This window comes from Anabrus simplex, chromosome 6 (genome assembly GCF_040414725.1).
Source record: "Anabrus simplex isolate iqAnaSimp1 chromosome 6, ASM4041472v1, whole genome shotgun sequence".
NCBI lineage: Eukaryota > Metazoa > Arthropoda > Insecta > Orthoptera > Tettigoniidae > Anabrus > Anabrus simplex.
In genome coordinates, this window is record NC_090270.1 from 242,889,065 (window position 1) to 242,910,972 (window position 21,908).

The following is a 21,908-nucleotide window of genomic DNA, read 5'->3' on the forward strand; positions in this document are numbered from 1 at the left end:
AGTGTGAGAAATGAAGTCCGCTCCCAATATGATGGGGCAAGACAAACGCTTGGCCACAAACAATTTGATCTTCCATGTAAATTTAAAAACCCGAATTTTGACATGTATGGAACCTAGAATTTCTAATGGAGATGAATTAGCCGAAACATATTGAACAGGAGAAGAGACATAGTCAGGGAGTTTACAAACAGATTTCAATTTAGAATACCAATCAGCCGAAATAATGGAACAAACACTGCCTGAATCTAAGAGAGCTGTTATAGGCTCGTTATTTAACTCAATCTTAAGAAAAGGAACAGGTGCGGGGGTATCCGCCGCAATCCTAAGACACTCTTTAGGGCATTCAAAAGATGAATTTGAAGGCTGGTCGTTCTCTGCATTTACAACCTGTTTACTAGGGGCTAAGTCTCGGGAAGATGGATTAGTCGGCTCAGCCGACGCCACTAGTCACTTTTTATTATTGGAATAGCTGGAATTTGCACCAGAAGTTGAGCAGGAGGGGGTGCTATTTGAGTTTGGGCAATTCTTGGCGATATGTGAGAAGGCCCCACACTTAAAACAGCCTTGTGATGACCCTACTCCATTCCTTGTCCCACTTGACTTGATCAGAGGACACTTATTCCGCAGATGGTCAGGCGACCCACAAGCATAACATTTACGGGGATTGACTGGTCGGCGAGGTGGAGGCCGAGTGTTACTAAAGGAAGGCGGGGGTTCTTTCGCCACACGCAAGGAATCGGCATACCTAACTCCTTCCGCAGAGACGGCTAATGCTTCCAGTTCAGAGAAGGTTTGCGGGCACGCCGCGAAACACAAATATGACCTGTAGGGTGGTGAAATCCCTTCAACAATAGCTTGCACGATCTGATCCTCAGGGAAGTGGAGAGCAAACACCCTAGTATAAAACTTAATATCTTGGATGAAGTCTGCCAGGTTTTCATCCAAGCGCTGTACCCGATAATAGTATTTCTGAATAAGGGAGGACCTGGCCCTAGCCGGGATGAAGTTAGCTAGCAAATTGGCGTGGAAATCCTCAATAGAAGATTGCTCGGCAATGGCTCTAACTATTTTGTCAGATAGAACACCAATAGCATAAGGATAGATAATTTGCAAAATTTGACATGGGGAAAGAGAAAACACAAGGGCATGATCCTGAAATTCCACTAGAAATCTTAAAAATGAAATTACGTCACTGGTGGTGTTGACGGAAAACTTAGAGATACCTCTAAGCAACATTGCCAATGGATGAGGCAAGCTGCTGAACCCAGGTGTCATAGTCGTTAAAGGTTTCAAGGGCAAGGAAGTTAATTCAGAGCGGATGTTACTCAATGACGCACGGCGTTCAGATTCGTTGTTCGATGGGGCAGAGATAGTTTGAGCAGCAACGGTTATCCTATTGACTTCTCCCTGAGGAGGCTCTTCCTCGTTACCTACATTCACCGTGGCGGGTTGATCAGTTTTGGGCGGAGCTTCGCCGGTTAGCAATTGAGTGACCTTATTAGACAATTCAGAAATAGTTTCAAGGAGCGTATTAGCTTGCTTCCTCTGAACGTCATTCACCTTTAGAGACAATAGATCATTAACTCTATTTGCAAAGTGATACAGCCTGCCTTGCACACGCTTAATTTGATTAGGAGATGGATCGTTTTCATCAAAAAAGCTGACTACCGATGCTAGCCCAGTAATATTCTCGACAATCGTGGAAAGAGAGTCGTCAATTTCTTTCTCTCCCAAATTGGGGATGGAAATGGGCAAATCAAGGGACTCTCTAAGCTTGTTAGTGTCTATTGCAACCGTGCCTCCAGATTGAACGTTTCTGATAGTTAACTCATATATCAACTCCTCTTTGCGCAAGTAGTTAAGGAGGAGAACATCGCGAGGGCCGGGCATGATGACAGAACAATTTTGAAAAACTCAAAAAATTCCAGCAACTGAGAAAATTGTTAGAATTCGAATCAAAGCAATGTTTAGCCGTCAAAAGGGGCTAAATTGAGACCCATTCAACCACGCTCTGCTACCACTTGTTACCGAGTTTTTGTGGTAGTTAAGCATGAAAGAAGGTGCTGGGTGGTGAATAGGTCTCAAGCTACTAAAGAGAAATTAAATTTTAAAATTTAACAAGGTTATATTTTCTTTTCAAAATTAGGTAACAACAAATAGAACAGGTACTTAGTAGCCGAAATACAACTTGAAATGTACAATTACAGGGATTAAAGAATTTGGGCTTCGAGCCCTGAAAACACAATTCTTGAGCAACTAGCTCAACTTTACGATATACCAATTTCAACAAAAGGGGCAGAAGACCCCACTCAAACCCTGGAGTCCTTGCTCCAAATTACACAGCAAAGCCTCCTCGAGGCATACAACTCTCAGTTTTAGAAAAGAGCCACTCGCTCTTAAAGTTAAGCCTCTCCCAGGCCACACCAAACTCAACTTTCAAGTTGTCCTCAAAGGACATATACACAGGGGTAAAATACCCAACCTACTGAGGTCTATTAGGTGAGAAAAGATTAATACATGACCTCTAAAATACAACTTGAGAGGAGGCGAACTTGCACTCCTAATACACTTTGCTTTTAAAACCTAATCTGGCTCCGGGCCACTAACGCAAGGGCTAATCCCATACTACAGAGGTGACTTAGAGAAGAACACTTTACATTACATAAATGAAGAAAAGTTTGAGAAAATAAGTTCACCTCAAAACAAATGTGAGTGGGAGCTCGAGAGGGTTAGCACTCTCTATCCCAATATGTAACTTTACAAGAAAAAGAAGAAAAGAGTAGTTACATTTTAGGAAAAGGTTACATGATGGAAAACGCTTCGAACCCGCCGCGAGAGTTAAACTGCCGACCTAGCAAGAAAAGAAGATATTAATAGGCCATTACCTGGTAGTAGATCGCTGCCGAGGAAAGAGGCGCTTCCCACCTCCTGCTATGTACTTAATACACTGAAAGATGGAACAGAAGTGGCCCGGAGACCCCAAAATCAGCAGTTTATATCCTCTCGCGGAAGATTCTAGGCGTTAGGGGAAATAAAACACCCTCCCACAAAATCTTTATTGGTTCGGGAAAAGAAACCCCTACATAGAGGAAAAAGAAACACATTATTGGTGGAAAATTAATTAAAGAAATTCGGGATTGGCTAGATCCAAACTAAGGGGAAAAAGAGGGGTATACAGCCAACTTAAACAATAACAGAAAGAAATTTAACAAGAAACAAACTTTTGAAATAAAAATTTCTCCAACAAAATAGTTCTTTGATTTCGCACTAGGTTGCACTATTGTAATTCTTCAGTAGTGTCCTCTAGAAGAGAAAGTTCACACTTCTTACTTCAAGCGAAACAAAAACACATCAAAAGTGACACAGTTCAAAAACTCAAAATTTTCCACGTGGTGACATCTTCTGAGAAAGTAGAGAATTAATAGAATAGATAAAGTTCAACCTTCCTCCAGAAGAGGAGTTTCAACTGGCGCAACTTTTAAATAAACAGAGTAGAGGTGTACCGCCCGGTACATTATTAATTATAAATGCCCAGGGAATGCATACGAAGTACTCATTGTCAAACCGTGTGTGTTTGATGACAGTGTTTCGACATTTATGAACATTAATTTTGCGAACAGAAAATTATATTCGTTTTGTATTGTTGTAAAGACTGCGTAATTTATCTCCGTAGGTAGTTCTCCACACTTCAATAAGAACTGTAATTCATGTATAAGGGCATGAAGTGTTTGTGTTTTATTAAAGATATGTGGCAAGCCGCACAAGCAGTGTATGAATACTTATTTTAACCACTGTACAAGCGAAGTCATTCGAACCGAAAATCAGCCTCTACATTTGATCTGTGTCTTTGTTCGAGGGAAGAAAAGGTACACTCACACATGTATGCTGTCGTTATTATTATTAAGCGTATGGAATTTACAGAATGGACAAGTATATACAATATTATACAAAAGAAAAACCTGCAAAGAATACATGGTAAGTAGGGAACAATTACACATGGATATCTAAATTGTTTATCCACTGCACTAGGGATTCTGAGACATCAGCAAAGTCTTTCCGGTCTCCACCATAAGCACGCAGAGGGCATTCGTCCATTATATGATGCATGGTCTGGACTAAAGCACCACAATCACACGCTGGAGAGTCCACGAAGCCCCACTGGTGAAGGGAGAATGCAGATCTTCCACAATTAGTGCGAAACCTGTTTAGTGATGCCCACGTTCTCCTTGGCAAACTGAAACCAGCTGGGGCGTGGTTTGCATTAAAGAGGCTTAGCCACTCCGGAGCTGTACGAATCCATTGCTCTTTCCATTCCTCTTTTAAATTGAAACCAGCATCCATTAGATTCTTAGCTGTTTTCATTGGTGGCTTACGGGATTTCAGCCTTTGTCTCCAGAGATCTGCAACATCTCTGTGGATAGGTAGAGTTGGATTGGACATGATCTTATCATATTCTTGAACAAGGGCTCTTGAACGTCGTAAAAGGCATTGGACGCTGTATTTCCTTTCTAGAAATTGTCGGGATGTCATGGACACAAATATCGTACAGAGACGTGGAGTTGTGATAAATTGATAGGACTCCAACTGATTCTGCACCTATAGCATACATCCGTTTATTTTTTCACTTTCTCTCTGCCAAGATATTTTGGCTAGTTGATCTTACTCAAGAGGGGCAAGGAATTTCTGATCCACGAGATTTTCTCAACCAGAGGCACAAAATATGGTCTGAGTGTGGATACTAGCAATAATTCCAAGTGTCTCACAAGTGCATCACTTACACTGCCTTGTAGTCTTTCTTCTTTTCCCGCTGCTATCGGCGAACTTAAGAGTTACATCTATTGTATGTAAGTTATACAACAGTGAAGACATAGTTACTACATTTAGTATGATGGTTTATAAATTGTTTGTGCAATAAAATTTCGCTCTTTAAGTACTTACAGGAGGTGGTGGTGATTATTGTTTTAAGAGGAAGTACAACTAGGCAACCATCCTCTATATAACACTAATCAAGGGAAAAAATTAAAGGGATCCGGCACTTCGAGAAATGAAGATATCGGCCGAAGGAAGACAAGGGCCACGAAGGGCGTGAAAATAAAAGACTCCAGAGCCCTCGCAAACCTAATACCGCCGGGGTCTGAAAGGAACAAGAGTTTACCAAGGGAGGTCGGATAGGATAGATGAAAATGAGGAGCCTGGCACAAGTAGGCCAGAGTGGAAGCAATGCCAATACTCGGCTAAGGGCCCCGTGGTCGCCATCCCGCGCTCCAAAAGTTCAGAGCCCCTTGGGGCTCATTTTAGTTGCCTCTTACGACAGGCAAGGGATAGCGTTTTTGTTATTCTACCGCCCCTACCCATAGGGGGATAAGTACTTACAACTTACATTTTTATTGCGGACCCCTTGAATTATCGTCGCGGCCTCCCAGGGGTCCGCGCATCACAGTTTGGGAATGGTAGCTCTATTGGATTAATATTCATAGATTTGACATCCGAAGGAAGGTGTTTAAAATTAGTCGCATAAAGACAATTCATCGTGTTTACTGCCACGTACTGAAGTTTATACTTTAAGTTAATAAATAATTTATTTTAACAAAATACATTTGTTCATCTCAAACATCTATATAGGAATTACAAATACAGTAGATGTCTTTTTAGAGTTTCGTCTGGAGTGTAGCTTTGTATCGAAAAAAAAAAAAAATGTGGAAAATAAGTACCTCAGATGACAAAATAGAAACTCTTGAAATGTGCTGCTACATAAGAATGTGCTGAAGGTAAGGTGGGTAGATGGAATTACGAATTAAGAGATGCCGAATCGAACTGCTGAGAGGTGAACGGTTGGGCGAAATTTGACTACAAGAATAGATAGGATAATTGGACACATCTTAAGACAATCAGAACTTACTCAGTTAGTATTGACGGACGTTTAGGCGGAAAGTGATGGTGGTGGTGATTATTGTTTTAATAGGAAGTACAACTAGGCAGCCATTCTCTTTATATAACACTAATCAAGGGAAAAGATGGAAGGGATCCGTCACTTCTAAAAATGAAGATATCGGCTGAAGGAAGACGAGGGCCACGAAGGCGTGAGTATGAAAGATTCCCTAGCCTCGCAAACCTAATAGCGCCAGGGTCGTAAAAGGACAAGAGTTAACCAAGGGAGGTCAGATATGATAGGTGAAAGGAGCCTGGCACAAGTAAGTTGAAACAATGCCAGGATTCATCTAAGGGCCCCGTGGTCGCCAACCCACGCTCCAAAGTTCAGGGACACTGGGGCCCCTTTTAGTCGCCTTTTACGACAAGAGGGGTTACGGTGGGTGTTATTCTAGCGCCCCCAACCACAGGGAGACACAAGTGGCTTACAAAATTATGCCTAATACACTTAAAATAATGTGTTTACCGCCATTTATGTTCAACAGTCTGTTATACACTCATCTATAAATGGTTATCAAACAAACAGGGCCAATGAGTGCCCAGTCTAAATGGCCTTAATGTAAAAATAAAAGGTTTAACACGATCGGCCATTAATAAAAGGCTAGGTGGTGAAACACTTGTAGGAAAAAGTCTTGAAACCCTAAACGGGTTTATGGCCCGAAGTTGCAGAGGCTAAGCCTATACTACAGAGGGGAGACTAAACGAGAAATGTCAAATCCCGAAAGAGTGTTAAGAGTTTAGAGGTTTAGAATACTTTAGTCACCCCATATCATGTTGAATGGGAATCAAAAGAGGCTGATCACTCTTTGTTCCCTTAATTTACATGTTTCCCAGCAGGGATTTGAACATAGTCCTCAGACTTGCCAAGAATCTATATTTAAAACCTTAAATTAGAACTTGACATAAAATTAAAGAAGTCTGAAACCTTCCTCCCAAGCTATCTGCCAGGAGGTACCGCATGTTAAGGAATTTCTGCCGTTACCTTGAGTTGTGAGGCCTTCCGAACGCCGCCCTGCAGCCCCTGCCTCCTCTTAACTCGCGATGAAGATGACAATACGGCCCTAAAGCACCCAGCTTTTATAGCATTTCCCAGGGGAAGTATCTATAACTCTTTTCAGATAAGCAGGATGCCTGTACACACAGAAGATAGAGGGTGTTGGAAGTGTTGACAACTTTGACACAAAAAGAGAACAATTTTCACATACTTAAGGCTTGCCACCCGTAAACATTAACTTATACTTCAGTTAACCCCGCCAGAGGGGGCACTTAGGTTGATGGTAGAGACATCTAATGAATGAGAGTTCAAGTATCTTGTATTACACTAGTTCCAGTTTCATGACCCAGATGACCTTATAGAAGGCGCGCAGTTTAACAGAACGGAGAAAGTGTACCCCCGATACAATTATTATTATTATTATTATTATTATTATTATTATTATTATTATTATTATTATTATTATTATTATTATTATTTTGCATACGGTAGAATTTTACTATTTCTGTATGAGTTTCAAACTAATATATCGTCATTGCCGGGACGAAACCTCCTATGTGATAATATTTTTGGAGATATACTGACACGCAGCACATACGTTATGAAGAGCGAGAATGTCTTGACAATATTCACACAATATTGCACCTTACATGACAGAACCTTACCGGCCAAAGTTCTAAGCTAAAATATTTCACATAGGAGGTTTTGTCCTGGCAACGACGATATACTTCAAGAAGCTGTTAAGGCAATATACTGTAATTTGTAATTAATTGAGCATATTGATGAAGTTTTCTTACAAGATATCGTTTTAACAGATTACTAAAATGCTGGTTTCTCTCTGTGTTTCAGCTCACAGGAGAATGAGAACTGTGACCAACTACTTCCTAGTAAATCTCAGTGTTTCGGATCTCCTAATGTCGTTACTCAACTGTATGTTCAACTTCATCTTCATGATCAATTCGGACTGGCCATTTGGAGCAGTTTACTGCACCATTAACAACTTCGTGGCAAACGTCACTGTGGCTGCAAGTGTCTTCACCCTTGTGGCCATTTCACTCGACAGGTAGGACCTTATTATTCACTCACACAACTGATTTCCTATACTTGAAAGGCAATTAAACAATGATATTAAACCCTAAATACTGTAATCTACAACTATATAAATGAAGTTGTAGAGGTCCTCTGTCTGTAATTTCGTTTGATTTGCCAGTGTTTCAGATATTTTTCCGTTTTCGGTGAACTGAAGACCGTATCAGTGCTTTTTAGCTTTCGTGGTGATGATGGTGATTATTGTTTTAAGAGGAAGTACAACTAGGCAACAATCCTCTATATAACACTAATCAGAGCTAAAAATTGGAAGGGATACGACACTTCGAGCATTGAAGGTATCGGCAAAAGGAAGACAAGGGCCACGAAGGACATGGAAATGAAAGACTCCCTAGCCCTCCCTTGTTGACCAAGTCTGTTAATATTTGAACAGTTCGACCAAGTGTTGCCCATTATTTCACAACGTAAGGTGTTTTTTGGCATTTGTCATAACTTTGACTGTATTTCTCTTCTACTTCTTTTATACGCTTTAATTTCTTGCCTCTGCCTTGCCTCTTTAGGCTTAAGTAATATCACTACAAGTCATCTTTTTATCTGTTTACCTAAGAATCCCTGCGCCTGAATTTCTCCTCTGTTACCGCCTTCTTATATCCGTAAATCATATCATATCACTCTTTATTGAAGGACATTTTGTTTTCCAATACGTACACTTTGCATTTATATAATATTGTCCTATCCGGTTGCCCTCATTTATAATTTCTATTTCCTGTTAATTTCAACTTAACTGTATTATTTTCTTCCTTAATTACTCCGTAGGAATGGGAGTGCTAATCCGGAAACCTGGACACTTTCTTTTGAGGAAAATTGCCAGGGAGTTCAAAAGTATAAATTTATGGCCCCAGAAGATATTGAAATGTGGAGGCTATTTTAATGAAGGTGAAGAGGTGGTGTGGTGGTGATTATTGTTTTATGAGGAAGTACAACTAGGCAACCATCCTCTATATAACATCAATTAGAGGGAAAAAATGGATGGGACCCAACACTTCGAAAAATGAAGATATTGGCCAAAGGAAGACAATGGCCACGAAGTGCAAGGAAATGAAAGACTCCCTATCACTCGCAAACCTAATAGCGTCGGGGTTGGAAAAGAACGAGAGTTGACCCAGGAACGTCGGGTAGGATAGATGAAAGTGAGGAGCCTGGCACAAAGAAGTGGAAGCAATGCCAGGACTCAGCTAAGGGCCCCGTAGTCGCCAAATCACGCTCCAAAGTTCAGAACCCCTGGGACCCATTTTAGTCGCCTCTTACGACAGGCAGGGGATACTGTGGGTGTTATTCTACCGCCCCCACCCACAAGGGGAACTACCCCATCAAGTGCCAGTGTTACGAATCCTTTACCTTTCACCCCTCCAAGGGCCTTCATGGCCTGTACTGAGATGACTAACTCGTACCAAATTCAAATCATGCAAATGTTTGGTCATGTCACATGTAGGAACTTTTCCGCGAAAAATGTTCCCCGCACTACAAAAACGTAAACATAGCAAATATTTGAGGTCGACATAGCTACCATACTTCTGTGTGGTAAATTACGTCATCAGACATCAGCAACACTTTAAATTGGCTGTTTCACATTTCTCATTATGTGAATAATTTTGCAAACGCTTTTACGTCTATAGCATGAAGCTTTGCAAAACCATTTTAATGTCCCTTGTGAAAGCATTTAAAAAGATTACGTAAAACCACTTTAGTTATTTTGACATTGCTTAACACATTACAGTACATTTTATGTAATTTAGTTAAGCTGTAGGCCAACATGTCGCCCGCAACCAATCACTCAAGTGTAACTACTGGCCCCAAATTAAAAAAAAAATGTTTGGGCAGTTATGCGCTAAATAAAATCAATTCAGTGACTTTTTTGACAAATAGCCGATCATAAGTATAGTAACAGACGCATTTCATCATGTTGGGCGAGGTGACTGGTCACCTGTGACACGTTTGTTTTGTTATACTGTGAACATGTTTCTAAATTGCTGACTTACTTTACAAACATATTAAACTGCATTTAAAATGGGAAATCTGAATATCTGCATTTAGAATGGAAATTATGAAAATTAACATTTATTAAATAAAATACGCACTCGTCGAACCTTGTACTCACACTTACTAGTTACCTGCTTACTTACACATACGTTATTTGAAGGGCGCCAGCTGTCACTCAGTACAGCAATAATAGAATGAGACTCTTGACTATCTCTAGGGTGTGGGGTAATAAGCTTACTTTTGACAACATACCATATAAGTTCTGGGAAAAGGAGATTGGCGTTCGGTTTCCCCATTAATTTTGAGGTTAAGATATTTTACTGCCAATGAAATGAAACTCTGAATTCGTTTGATAGAACAATATATATTCTTTAAATAATATATCAAAAAATAGTGAGTCTTGTTGCGATAAAACAGATGAGAATATGAAATTATGACATTGCAACTGAAAGAAACTAGGCATGAATTTGAATTCTTCTTGACCGGACATTTAACAGTTTATACGAAATATTTCCCTCACTGATTCACTTGACTGTACCTTCAACACTTTTAGTGTAATTACGACGTAATCCATTGCTCTGGTGTTTACTGTAGATGTGTCACGCCTAACGTGGTGATACATCCTCGCGACTGCTTCTTCTCCATATCATCTGACTTCTTTGTAAGTCAATATGGTATGACCTCTTGGCAGGTCCAGGGTTGCCCTCTCTGACTCCTTGGTAAGCCTTGCGTCCGCGTCTTCCACTAAGTGACGGACCAACCATTTGGTCTCACTCTCTCAATGACCAATAATTAATGGCTCACTGAGTCTTCTCCATCTCTCGTTCACACTCGTTGGCTGACCACCTAAGGCCTCTTGATCTAGTAGACTACTTCACTATACTGCATCCGTATAAGTAATGACTGACGCTACAATGTGCATCCACCTTATATAGACGTTGGTTGACACAACTACGTAATCTCCAGAAATAACAATGACATACTCCCACCTACGCGACAGATATTACATCCAGTGGTGAAATAGCCCGCCGGCTGACTCTCTGAGCGCATATTGCTAAATAAATACGATGACGTAGCCAAGACGCGGCGATGACTTGGCAGAATCTCCACTAATCTTGCACAATGTCCCAACGTCACACTCAATCTCTGATATATACAACAATTCTCACTGTACAGGTATTGAGTGTTATACTACACATACGTATATATGCATACATCTAAGTGCAATCTTGCAAGCAACAGGCAATTGCAAAATTGAATAAAACGGATAATTACAATAATAGTAACAATATCACAGATAAAATAATACTACTGACATAATAATAATAATAATAATAATAATAAAATACAGATAAAATCATACAATAATAAAAATACAAATATCATCTTGTAACGGGATTTGAACCGTTACAATACAGGCTGGACGAAAATAACGTGAAGCGGGTCAAACCAGTCTGAAACCATTTAAAGAAAACCCCTACCCCGTACCAGAGAAACACTACACTAATGTGCGTGAGATCATTAAGGAAATGGAAAACCATGACATTATTTCTAAGGCTCCAACACCATTTCTAATCCCCTTGGTCATTGTAGCTAAACCAAACGGATCTCTGACGGTATAAGCGTTAGGGGGTTGGTCATACTGATAAATAATTCGTATCCATCATTACCTAGTACCAACTTCAGGGTTGTTGAAATAACGGTAACTAACATGTTGGGAGTAGATGCAATATCCAAGCTTGAAATGGTGTGGTGTTCCCGTCGATACTATTGTAAAGTTGTCTGTTCTTTCCGTGCATAGCCTGGCTGAGTGGCTCAAACAGTTGAGGCGCTGGCCTTCTGAACCCGCAGGTCTGGCAGGTTCGATCCTGGCTCAGTTCGGTGGTATTTGAAGATGCCCAAATACGTCAGGCTTATATCGGTAGATTTACTGCCACGTAAAGAACTCCTTCGGGACGATGCCATTAATATTTCCATTTTTTGGATCGAAATTTACTTACGGATTATACTTCATTAGCTTTGGATGTCACCTTAGTGTTTTATTTATTTTCAGAGTTTTCCTATGGCTTCTCTCTCTCGAGGACACATGCCAGTGCGTAAGAATTTATGTACAGTACTGTTCGTAGTGCTGGTGATTGTGAAGTTGAAAGTAATCCATATTATAATAGTGCTTCATAACAAAACTTCGATTCCGGTGAATCACATCACGGATGACTGGTAGTGGTGATTATTGTTTTAAGAGGAAGTAAAAAGTAATGCTCTTGATTTCGGTACAAACATTACAATATTTTAAAAAGAATTCACGGCTAGCTTTAAAATATAGCAGTTATGACAAAACACTGTACGCTCAGTATATTAAGGAATATTAGAACAAAGACTTGTAAGCCCAAGCCCACAATAAGATAAGAGATAGTATTAGATTAATTAGGTATATTATATTGATTAGTTTAGATTTCATTTAATTAAGTTAGGCTAGGTAATATTAAGTAATAATTATTTGTAATTTCACATTGTATCACAAATAATGCTGCTGTACTTAATAGAAATTTGGGAACACCAGCTTACAACTAGCTGGTTAAAGTTCCTACACTGAGGTGGTGGTGGTGATTATTGTTTTACGAATAAGTATAACTAAGCAAACGTCCTCTACTAACACTAATCAGAGAGAACAAATGGAAGGGGTCCGACAGTTAACAGAAAAGAAGGTATCGGCCAAAGGAAGACAAGGGTGTGCCCTAATATTCGCGACCTAATACCGTCGGGGTAAAGAGGGAATTGACCAAGTGAGGTCGCATAATATGTATAGATGAAGGTGAGCAGCCTGTCACAAGTAAGTGGAAACAATTCCAGAACTCAGCTAAGGGCCCCATGGTCACAATCCCTCGGCCCAATGTTGATAGCCCCTTATCCCATTTTAGTCGCCTCTTATGACAGGCAGGGTATACCGTGGGCGTTACTCTCCCGCCCTATCCACCACACGGGGTTTAAAGACAAGGGTCAAGCAGGGCATGAAATTGAAAGGCCTCGGGTACTTAAATATCGTCGGGATCGGAAAGGAACAAAAGTTGACCAAGGGAGGTCGGATAGGTTAGATGAAAGTGAGGAGCCTGGCACAAGTGAGTGGAAGCAATGCCAATACTGAGACGGTGGTGGTGGTGGTGTTTATTGTTTTAAGAGGACGTGCAATTGGGCAACCATCCTCTATATAACACTATTAAGAGAGGAAAAAATGGAAAGGACCCGACACTTCGCAAAATGGAGATATCGGCCAAAGAACGACAATGGCCATGAATGACGTGAAAATGGAAGACTCCCTAGACCTCGCTACCTAACACCGCCCAGGTTGGAAAAGAACAAGGGTTGACCAAGGGAGTTCGGATATGATAGACGAAAGTGCACAATTAAGTGGAAGCAATGTCAGGACTCGGCTAACGGCCCCGTGGTCGCCAACCCACGCTCTGCAAGTAGATATTTGGAAATAGATGAAGGCGGCTATTTAGAATCGTTGGGGAGTTTATATACTGCAGGTATTTTAAGACACACCGTGTAGTATACTAATGTGAAAACTGTATCACACCGATCATTGTTTTCTAATCGGCAGTGGTGGTGGTGTATATGGCTTTAGGAGGAAGTAAAATATTAGGCAACCATACTCTATTATCATTAATTGAATGGAAAACTGATGTGGTCCGTTACTTCGGAAAATGAAGGTACCGGCAACAGGAACAGAAGGGCAATGAAAGGTGTTTATCGAAACCTAATACCATGGGGATCGAAAGGAAGACGACTTGAGCAAGGGAAATAGGTCAAGATAAACGAAAGTGAGGGGCCTTAAAAAATTAAGTAGAAACCATGCGTTCCGTGGTTTCCCATTTTCACACCAGGCAAATGTTGGGGCTGTACCTTAATTAAAGCCACGGCCGCTTCCTTCCAACTCCTAAGCCTTTCCTCTCCCATCGTCGCCATAAGACCTACCTGTGTCGGTGCGACGCAAAGCCCCTAGAAAAAAAAAAAAAAAGAAACAATGCGAGGTCCCGGGAAAATGCTTCGTGGTCGCCAAACTACAGTACACTCCACGTTAAGAGTCCTCGATACCCCCCTTCTATTTCATCAACAGTACACGGAACTCTGTGGCACTAATGTCACTGAGCTGAGAGCTTTTTTTTAAAAGCTGTATTTTGCTGCAATTCGTGATATTGAAATTATAAACAAGTATTCAATGCCAGGTAAAAGCGATATCATTTTAATCCGAAGATATAATTTATGACATAAAAAAGTAACATTATCTTATAAGGGTTGAGAAATGTTCATACGCAGGACAGATACAATTTTCGTTTGTGTCCTGGGAAACGTTTAGGATGATCTGAATTATTATTACTGGCCTTTTAATTATTGCTACAATGGAGATTATAAACAGCTGAAGATTCACTGCTTTTGTATGAAAATTATGTATTCTGAGTAACTATAGAAATACGTCGAGGTGCGAGGACTCTTAACAGTGATTATTAACAAAGTATGAATAAAGTTACATTGAATTTTAACGATGATCCGTAGAATTCTGGTAGTATACAACTGCATTCATTTAATGGCTCAGAAATGAAACAAGAGTCATTGTTCACAAAGTAATAATTCTCCAAATGGACCTTGTTTTCAATTTTATTTCTTTTGAAAAAATTCACGTTCAGAAGTAAATATTACACGTGCTATTGTTATGTGGTCTTGTTCTCTGCACCGTCCGCACCACAGCTTCATGAGAAGTACGATCCTCAACAAAGCATGTCTCTAATGTCGTACGAAGTAATACACAATCAAAGAGTGTTTAGGGTCTTGTGTTAACAGATTTTCCCTTCTCCATGTCGAATGTTACAGTGGTATGAGGAGGTTAAGGTCCTATAAGTGATTTCCTTTGATTACGAAAACACTTACGTCCTCCAACTCACTCACAGAGTGGTCTGAAGGCGAAGGTCGACGTTCAAGGAGTGTTCATCACTGAAGTGAAAGGACTTTGGATGTGGTGGTTATAGCCACACTATGAGGGTGATACAGGGGAGTAGTAAGGCAATGTATGTTCTAGATCATTGGCGTCACCATTTTTGTGCTGAGTCACCACCCGAGGTCATTGACCCATAGTAGTGTACCTAAGGGGGTTCTGACCTCGAGGTCATTGACCCCTAGTGTAGTAGTGCAATGTGGATTCGCGTAAGAGTGCAAGCCGAACCTAACCTCACTTTAACGGACAAATGCCCTTCCTGACGTCATATTTTGCATAAGACAGCAAGCTTAACCACACAGTCGCCATCTTGGAGATGCCTAACTTCACTTTTACAGCCAGATCCCATCCCGAGGCCATCTTGCACGATGCCCTTCCCGACACCATATTGGAGGGGCCTAACGTCACAGGACATAGTTTTACGGCAATATGCCCTTCCCGTTGCCACATTATAGTGGCCAAACCTTATGGTGCCTAGTTTTACGGCCAGATGCCCTTCCCGACGCCAACTTTCCAGATGTCCTTCGCGACACCATCTTGGAGGGGCATAAAGTCACAGGGCATGGTTTTACGGCTGGATGCCCTTCCCGACTCGATCTTGCCAGATGCCCATCCCGACGGCATCTTGTAGGGGCCTAACCTTACAGTGTCTAGTTATAAGGCCAGACCCCCTTCCCGACGCCATCTTGGAGAGGCCTAACTACACAGAGCCTAGTTTTTGGGTCAGATGCCCTTCCCGTCGATATTTTGGAGGTGCGTAACTACGCAGGGCTCAGTTTTACGGTGCGATGACCTTCTCGTCGCCATTTTGATCCTCCCAACAGAGAGGGCACATATGGCCTGACCTAGTTTTACAGCCAGATGTCCTTACCGACGTCATCATGGAGGGGCGTAACTACACAGCTTGCAGTTTTACGGTCAGATGACCTTCAAATCGCCATTTTGATCCTCCCAGCAGAGAGGGCACGAATAGCCTAACCTAGTTTTCTACGGCCAGATGCCCTTCCCGATGCTATTCTGGAGGGAGCTAACTACACAATAGCCATCTTGTGCCCAGTTTTACGGTCAGATGTCATTCACTCTTCACAGATGCCATTTTCCTGGGTCCGAACTACACAGTCGCCACGTTAGGCCCCATTGTACGGTCAGATACCCCTTCCGTTGCCAGTTTGGAGGAGCCTAACTACATCGCTACTATCTTGGGCTCAGTTTTAAGGTGATATGCCTCAGAGGGATATGGGCCTTTGTTTCTAAAAGGTAATAAAATATATTATTAATCAAACGCAATTATAATTAAAATTTAAGTGGTAACTGATGGTGTATTGACGATCCCCTCGGTCAAGAATGCAAAGAATAACGGCTGAGGGAAGCGAGTGTGTGCTGCTGCAAACCGGAAACGTATGTTTGTGTCAGCATGCAAATGCATGCACTGCACTTCGCTGTTTTATTCTTACCTGCAGTACTGCTTGCATTTTTCTTCTGCCACAGTGAAGAATTGGAGAGTTAACAATTATTGCACTCTTTATCGTAATTGTGATTGCGATTTTAACTATATCGTGAGAAGAATAGTTGAATAAGGTACAGCCCCAGCATTTGCCTCAGCTCTTCCCCTAAAATGCATCTCTATACTTAGTTGTGCAGCCACAACGCTGTAATAAATTAGCGGGACTGTGTATGTTACAGCCTAGCATTTGCGTAATGTTAATAAATGTAGGGTACGTCTTTTTTCTGTAACGATTTTGCTACCCCCAAGGTATTACGTCACCATCCGACAAACAGATAACTATGAACACACTTCCTTCTCTAAAAATGCATCTCTATAATTAGTTGTGCAGCAACAACGCAATAATACTTGTCGGGACTGTGTGTTACAGCCTAGCATTCGCGTAATATTAATAATTTTCGGTGTGTGTGTGTGTGTGTGTGTGTGTGTGTGTGTGTGTGTGTGTGTGTGTGTGTGTGTGTGTGTGTGTGTGTTCGTCCGTCCCATACTGTCGTTCGCCTTGATGTTGGTTTTCCGTGGTTTCACATGTTCACGTCGGGCAAATGCTGGCGTCACTGCTCAGCTCAAAGGCATGCGGATTACGAGGTAACGCGTTGACAGCTTGACGGATCGTTCTCGTTCGTTATTCATGGTCTTATCTTACGTACCATCCCAACATTTACATAAAGGAGAAGTAGGGACGCTCCCCAGTTAGGAGCCCTCCTGTTACTAATATAAAATAGCATCTTCTGAAAAATGTTACAGCCTTGCTTTTGCATAATATTAATAAGTGTGTGGCTGAGTGTGTGTTCGACCCTCCCTACTGTCGTTAGCCCTGATGTTAATTTTCCGTGGTTTCACATGTTCACACCAGACAAATGCTGGCGACCACTGCTCAGTTCGAAGGCATGCAGATTACGAGGTGACGTGTAGACAGCATGACGGATTTTTCTCGATCGTTATACATGGTCTTAAGTTAGATACTATCCCGATATTTTCATTATGGAAACTACAACACGGATAGATGAGGAGGGAACCGAACCCTCTCTCTATTCTATTTTCTACAGAGCTCGATAGCTGCAGTCGCTTAAGTGCGGCCAGTATCCAGTAATCGGGAGATAGTGGGTTCGAACCCCACTGTCGGCAGCCCTGAAGATGGTTTTCCGTGGTTTCCCATTTTCACACCAGGCAAATGCCGGGGCTGTACCTTAATTAAGGCCACGGCCGCTTCCTTCCACTTCCTAGGAATTTCCTATCCCATCGTCGCTATAAGACATATCTGTGTCGGTGTAACGCAAAGAAAAAAAAAAGAAACTCTCTTTTATCTTATAACTTCATAGTTTATAAGGCTAGAAACCCTCTTAAAACGAAGAGCTTTATTTCTGGCTATTATGCTAACATGAAGGAATATAAATATAATAATAATAATAATAATAATAATAATAATAATACAGTTATAAAAGACGGCCTAACCAAGAGCTCTACAAGTACTGTGAAAGAATAACGAATGTAGCAAGGAAGAGACGCCTAGCATTCTATGGGCACGTCTACAGGATGCATCCTACCAGGTTGACCAACCGGATTCTCAGCTACTGGCAAAATAGGAAGACCAAGTCACCATGGTTGATGGAAGTGAATAACGATCTACAGGAACTGGGAATAACAGAAGGAATCTTAAAGGATCGTACAGCACTCAGGAAGATGCTTAAACATAAGAAGTTCCAGGACAGATTATCAACAAAGAAGACTGGCGCCCTTTGGACAAAGGAGAGGAAGGAGCAACACAGCCTGAGGATGCGCAACTACTGGGCAAACATCAAAGCCCATTCCAAAATGCAATAGTTGAATGTCGTGGTCCTTAGCTGGCCTATACGAAACAAGAAGAAGAAAGAATAATAATAATAATAATAATAATAATAATAATAATAATATAATAATTTAATCATTCAACCTCATCCTCAACCCCGGTTATGATTCGATGCCGAGACCCCGCTAAAGCTGAAGGCCAACATGTCGGACATATTCAAGCAGAAATAATAATAATTCTATTGCACAATCTCCTCGATCATCCTCGATCCCGATTACGATTCGATCGCGTGACCCTGCTAAAACTGAAGGCCAGTATAACCTTTCAACATATCAGACATAATTCAGCCAGAAATAATAACAATAAATTATTATTATTATTTTTATTTTTATCATTATTATTATTATTATTATTATTATTATTATTATTATTATTATTATTATTTCGCAATCTCATCCACGACTCCGGTAACGATTCGATCCAGCGACCCCGCTAAAACTGAAGGTCAGAATTTATTCGGATCGAACAACAAATGATCTTTCTCCGTTTCATAATTGTTATGGTATGGATTATTTATGTCATGACGATATTCATGTGACGAACTGATCTCTGTTTGAAAACTTTTTGTGTGTGTTCTGGTCACCCCTGACTACATTCCTGTGTATTGCGTGCTGGATTATCGTTCGATGCGTGAACGGAAGACTACAGAAAGTTGCATGTTGTCAGTTCCTCTGTTCTGTCGCGTGCGTGTGCGTGCGTGCGCGCGCACGTGTGTGTGTATGTGTGCATTTATTTAACATATAATATTGATAATTCAATAATTACTTTCTTTATAAAATTGTCATTTACGATGATAACCGCGCCCCTAACCATGTGGCTAATTCTCTCGTCAGTGTCTGCCTCTGTAGTGTAGTGGTTAGCGTGAATAGCTACTACACACCTCGGAAGTAGTGGAGAAACAGGGATTCTGAAACAATGTGTGCTGAATCAGCATTCTCCCACGACGTCATTGACCCCTCGCAGGGTCATTGACCGCTAGTACCACGTGCTATTGTTTACAAACAAGGCCGCATGCTCTTGTTTACCAACATAAGCGCGTGTTGGACGCAGAAGTTGAAAAAGAGAACAACCCTAACCACACAGACGTCATCTTGGAGGGCCCTAATCACACTCCACGAGCTTTTTGTTTACCAATATGCCCATGACCACGTGCTCTTTTTTGACAGGTGTCAACAAGGCCACGTGATCTTGTTTGACAGGTGTAAGGCGCGAATTTCAATAAGAGTGCAGGGCTAACCTCAACCCAACACCGTCTTGGAGGGGCCCAGTTTTACGGGCAGATGCCCTTCTCAATGCAATATTGCCAGATCTCTTTTCCATCGCCATCTTGGAGGGGCCTAACCTTACAGGACTTAGTTTTACCTTCAGATACCATTCCCGACGCCAGCTTGGAGGGACCTAACCTCACTTTTACAGCCAGATGCTCTTCCCAACGCTATCTTGCTAGATGCCCTTCCAGATATTATCCTATTGGCTTGGTGTGAAAATGGGAAACCATGAAATGCTATCTTGCCAGATACCGTTCCTGACGCCATCTTGGAGGGACCTAACATTACAAGGCTGAGTTTTAGAGGCATATGCCCTTCCCGACGCCGTCTTGCAAGATGTTATTCCCAACACCACCCTCGAGGGGTCTAACGTCATAGGGCCCTAGTTTTACGGCCAGATGCGCTTCCCGACACCATCCTGCCAGATGCCTTTTCAGGCGCCATCTTATTTGCCTGGTGTGAAAATGGGAAACTATAGAAACCATCTTATTAGATGCCCTTCCCGACACCATCTTGGAGAGCCCACCTATCCTAGTCGCTATTTTATTGATGACATGTTTTTAGGCTTTACATCTCCGTCCGACAGACTACTTAGTTGTACAGTCTGCACATGGCTTAACGTCACCATCCAACGGGCGCTATTTAGTGGGGAGTCTGGCCCAGTTCAAAGTTTTACGTCTTCATCCGACGGGAAAATAACGTGACGTCACAGAGTGACCTTACCTGTCCTCATGAACAACTCTGAACATGACGACAGGGCTCAAGCAAACTGTACAGGTTCTATCATTTTACAGAGGACCGGAAATGCATTGTGCTGTGACCTCACAAGATAGCGACATGACTGACATTTTTTAAATTCATATATATTTTCGTGTTTAGAACGTACATGGTATGTTGTTACTTACCTTGCTCATAATTTTTTAATATTCACGTATTTTGTAATGAACGGTAAGGATTTCAACCGACAGCATACAGTCTCCTTGTGTTCTGAGCAGAAAGCTTACCTTGATGATAAATATATGCCAGGTGAATTAGGATGGCGCGCTGAGGGGGAGAAATAAACAATCCAAATTGACTCTCAGGCAACATTGAGGTAGACGATGATGACATTCTCAAACCTAATACGAACTTACAGCTAAAAAAATTGACACGCAGCCAACGTGGATTGTGTCAAGGCATCGAAATTGACATGCATGCAACCTCGAGGCAGACGAAGATGTTATTCACGGACCTACTATCTTCCAAATACGAACTTATAACTGTATGTCTCACTCAGTATAAAACAATCGAAATTAACACACAGGCAACCTAGATTGTGTCGAGACACAATCACACAGTCACCGAGTGTGAATAAACGAAATTCTCTATTACAGGCATGGATTCGAACCCTGAAGAGGGAAACAACGGTAAACTATCTCACTCACACCGAGGCACCTTCTCTCAGATCGTATTTACAGCATTCGCAGCTACATTGATCAAAAATGCCTTCGGTAATGCATTCAACTCTCCTTCAGGAACCGTGTTTAGTTTCTTTTTGCAAGCATAAAACTTTACGATTGCCTTTTCAACTGCGTTACACTTAGTATCCTATAGATATGGCATGATGTTTTTACAAATGTTTCTTTCTCACTGTCGACATTTTAACACTGCACTTTGCATATGTATCTCACTTCCCGGCATGCATTGCCACACAACCAATCAAAGAGCAAACACACATGTTGAAAGGCACCTCCAGCGGCTTGGAGCTGAAGTTGGAACAAGATGACTGCACGGGACTAGGGAGCTGATGTTACGCTTAATACATATGCTTTAATCATTGGGGTGTAACGTTAAGAAGCATCTTTGGGGCTCGAAGATGAGCTTCTGCAGAATAATTCCTCCTCTTCCTCTCCTTCTCTTCCTCCTAATAGACTTAGACTTCCTCTTCCTCCTAGCATGATGCGTTTCCTCACTATACTCCTTCAGAAGAGTTTTTAATGATGGGCATCCTAACTCATAAAGATAAAACACTTCACATGTTGATGGTAGATACTCGTGCAGCCATTCATTATTTTCACAACCCTTTACAAACACTACATCTGCTCTTGAACAATGAGCGTTCATGAAGCTAGAAAGAGCATGGAATTCCTTTCTTTCTTCCACTGAAGTCCTAAATGCTTTCTCACCCATTACATCTGCCTTTTATCCTAATCCGTTTGCAAACAGTAAGGGAAATGTGGGCTAAATACTAAACTCACGACTTTTGGTGTCCACAACACAGTCCAATCCAACCACTTTGAACAGAAATATAT

At 41.4% G+C, this 21,908-nt stretch overlaps 1 protein-coding gene across 1 annotated transcript in view; it reads left to right on the forward strand.

Moving 5' to 3' along the window:
- The window catches only part of LOC136875689 (tachykinin-like peptides receptor 86C), a 554,249-nt gene that overhangs the window by 345,702 nt on the left and 186,639 nt on the right, over nucleotides 1-21,908 (forward strand). Inside the window, exon 2 of the mRNA XM_067149244.2 lies at nucleotides 7,772-7,985. Coding sequence (XP_067005345.2) covers nucleotides 7,772-7,985 — 214 coding nt within the window. The remainder of the gene's footprint in view (nucleotides 1-7,771; nucleotides 7,986-21,908) is intronic.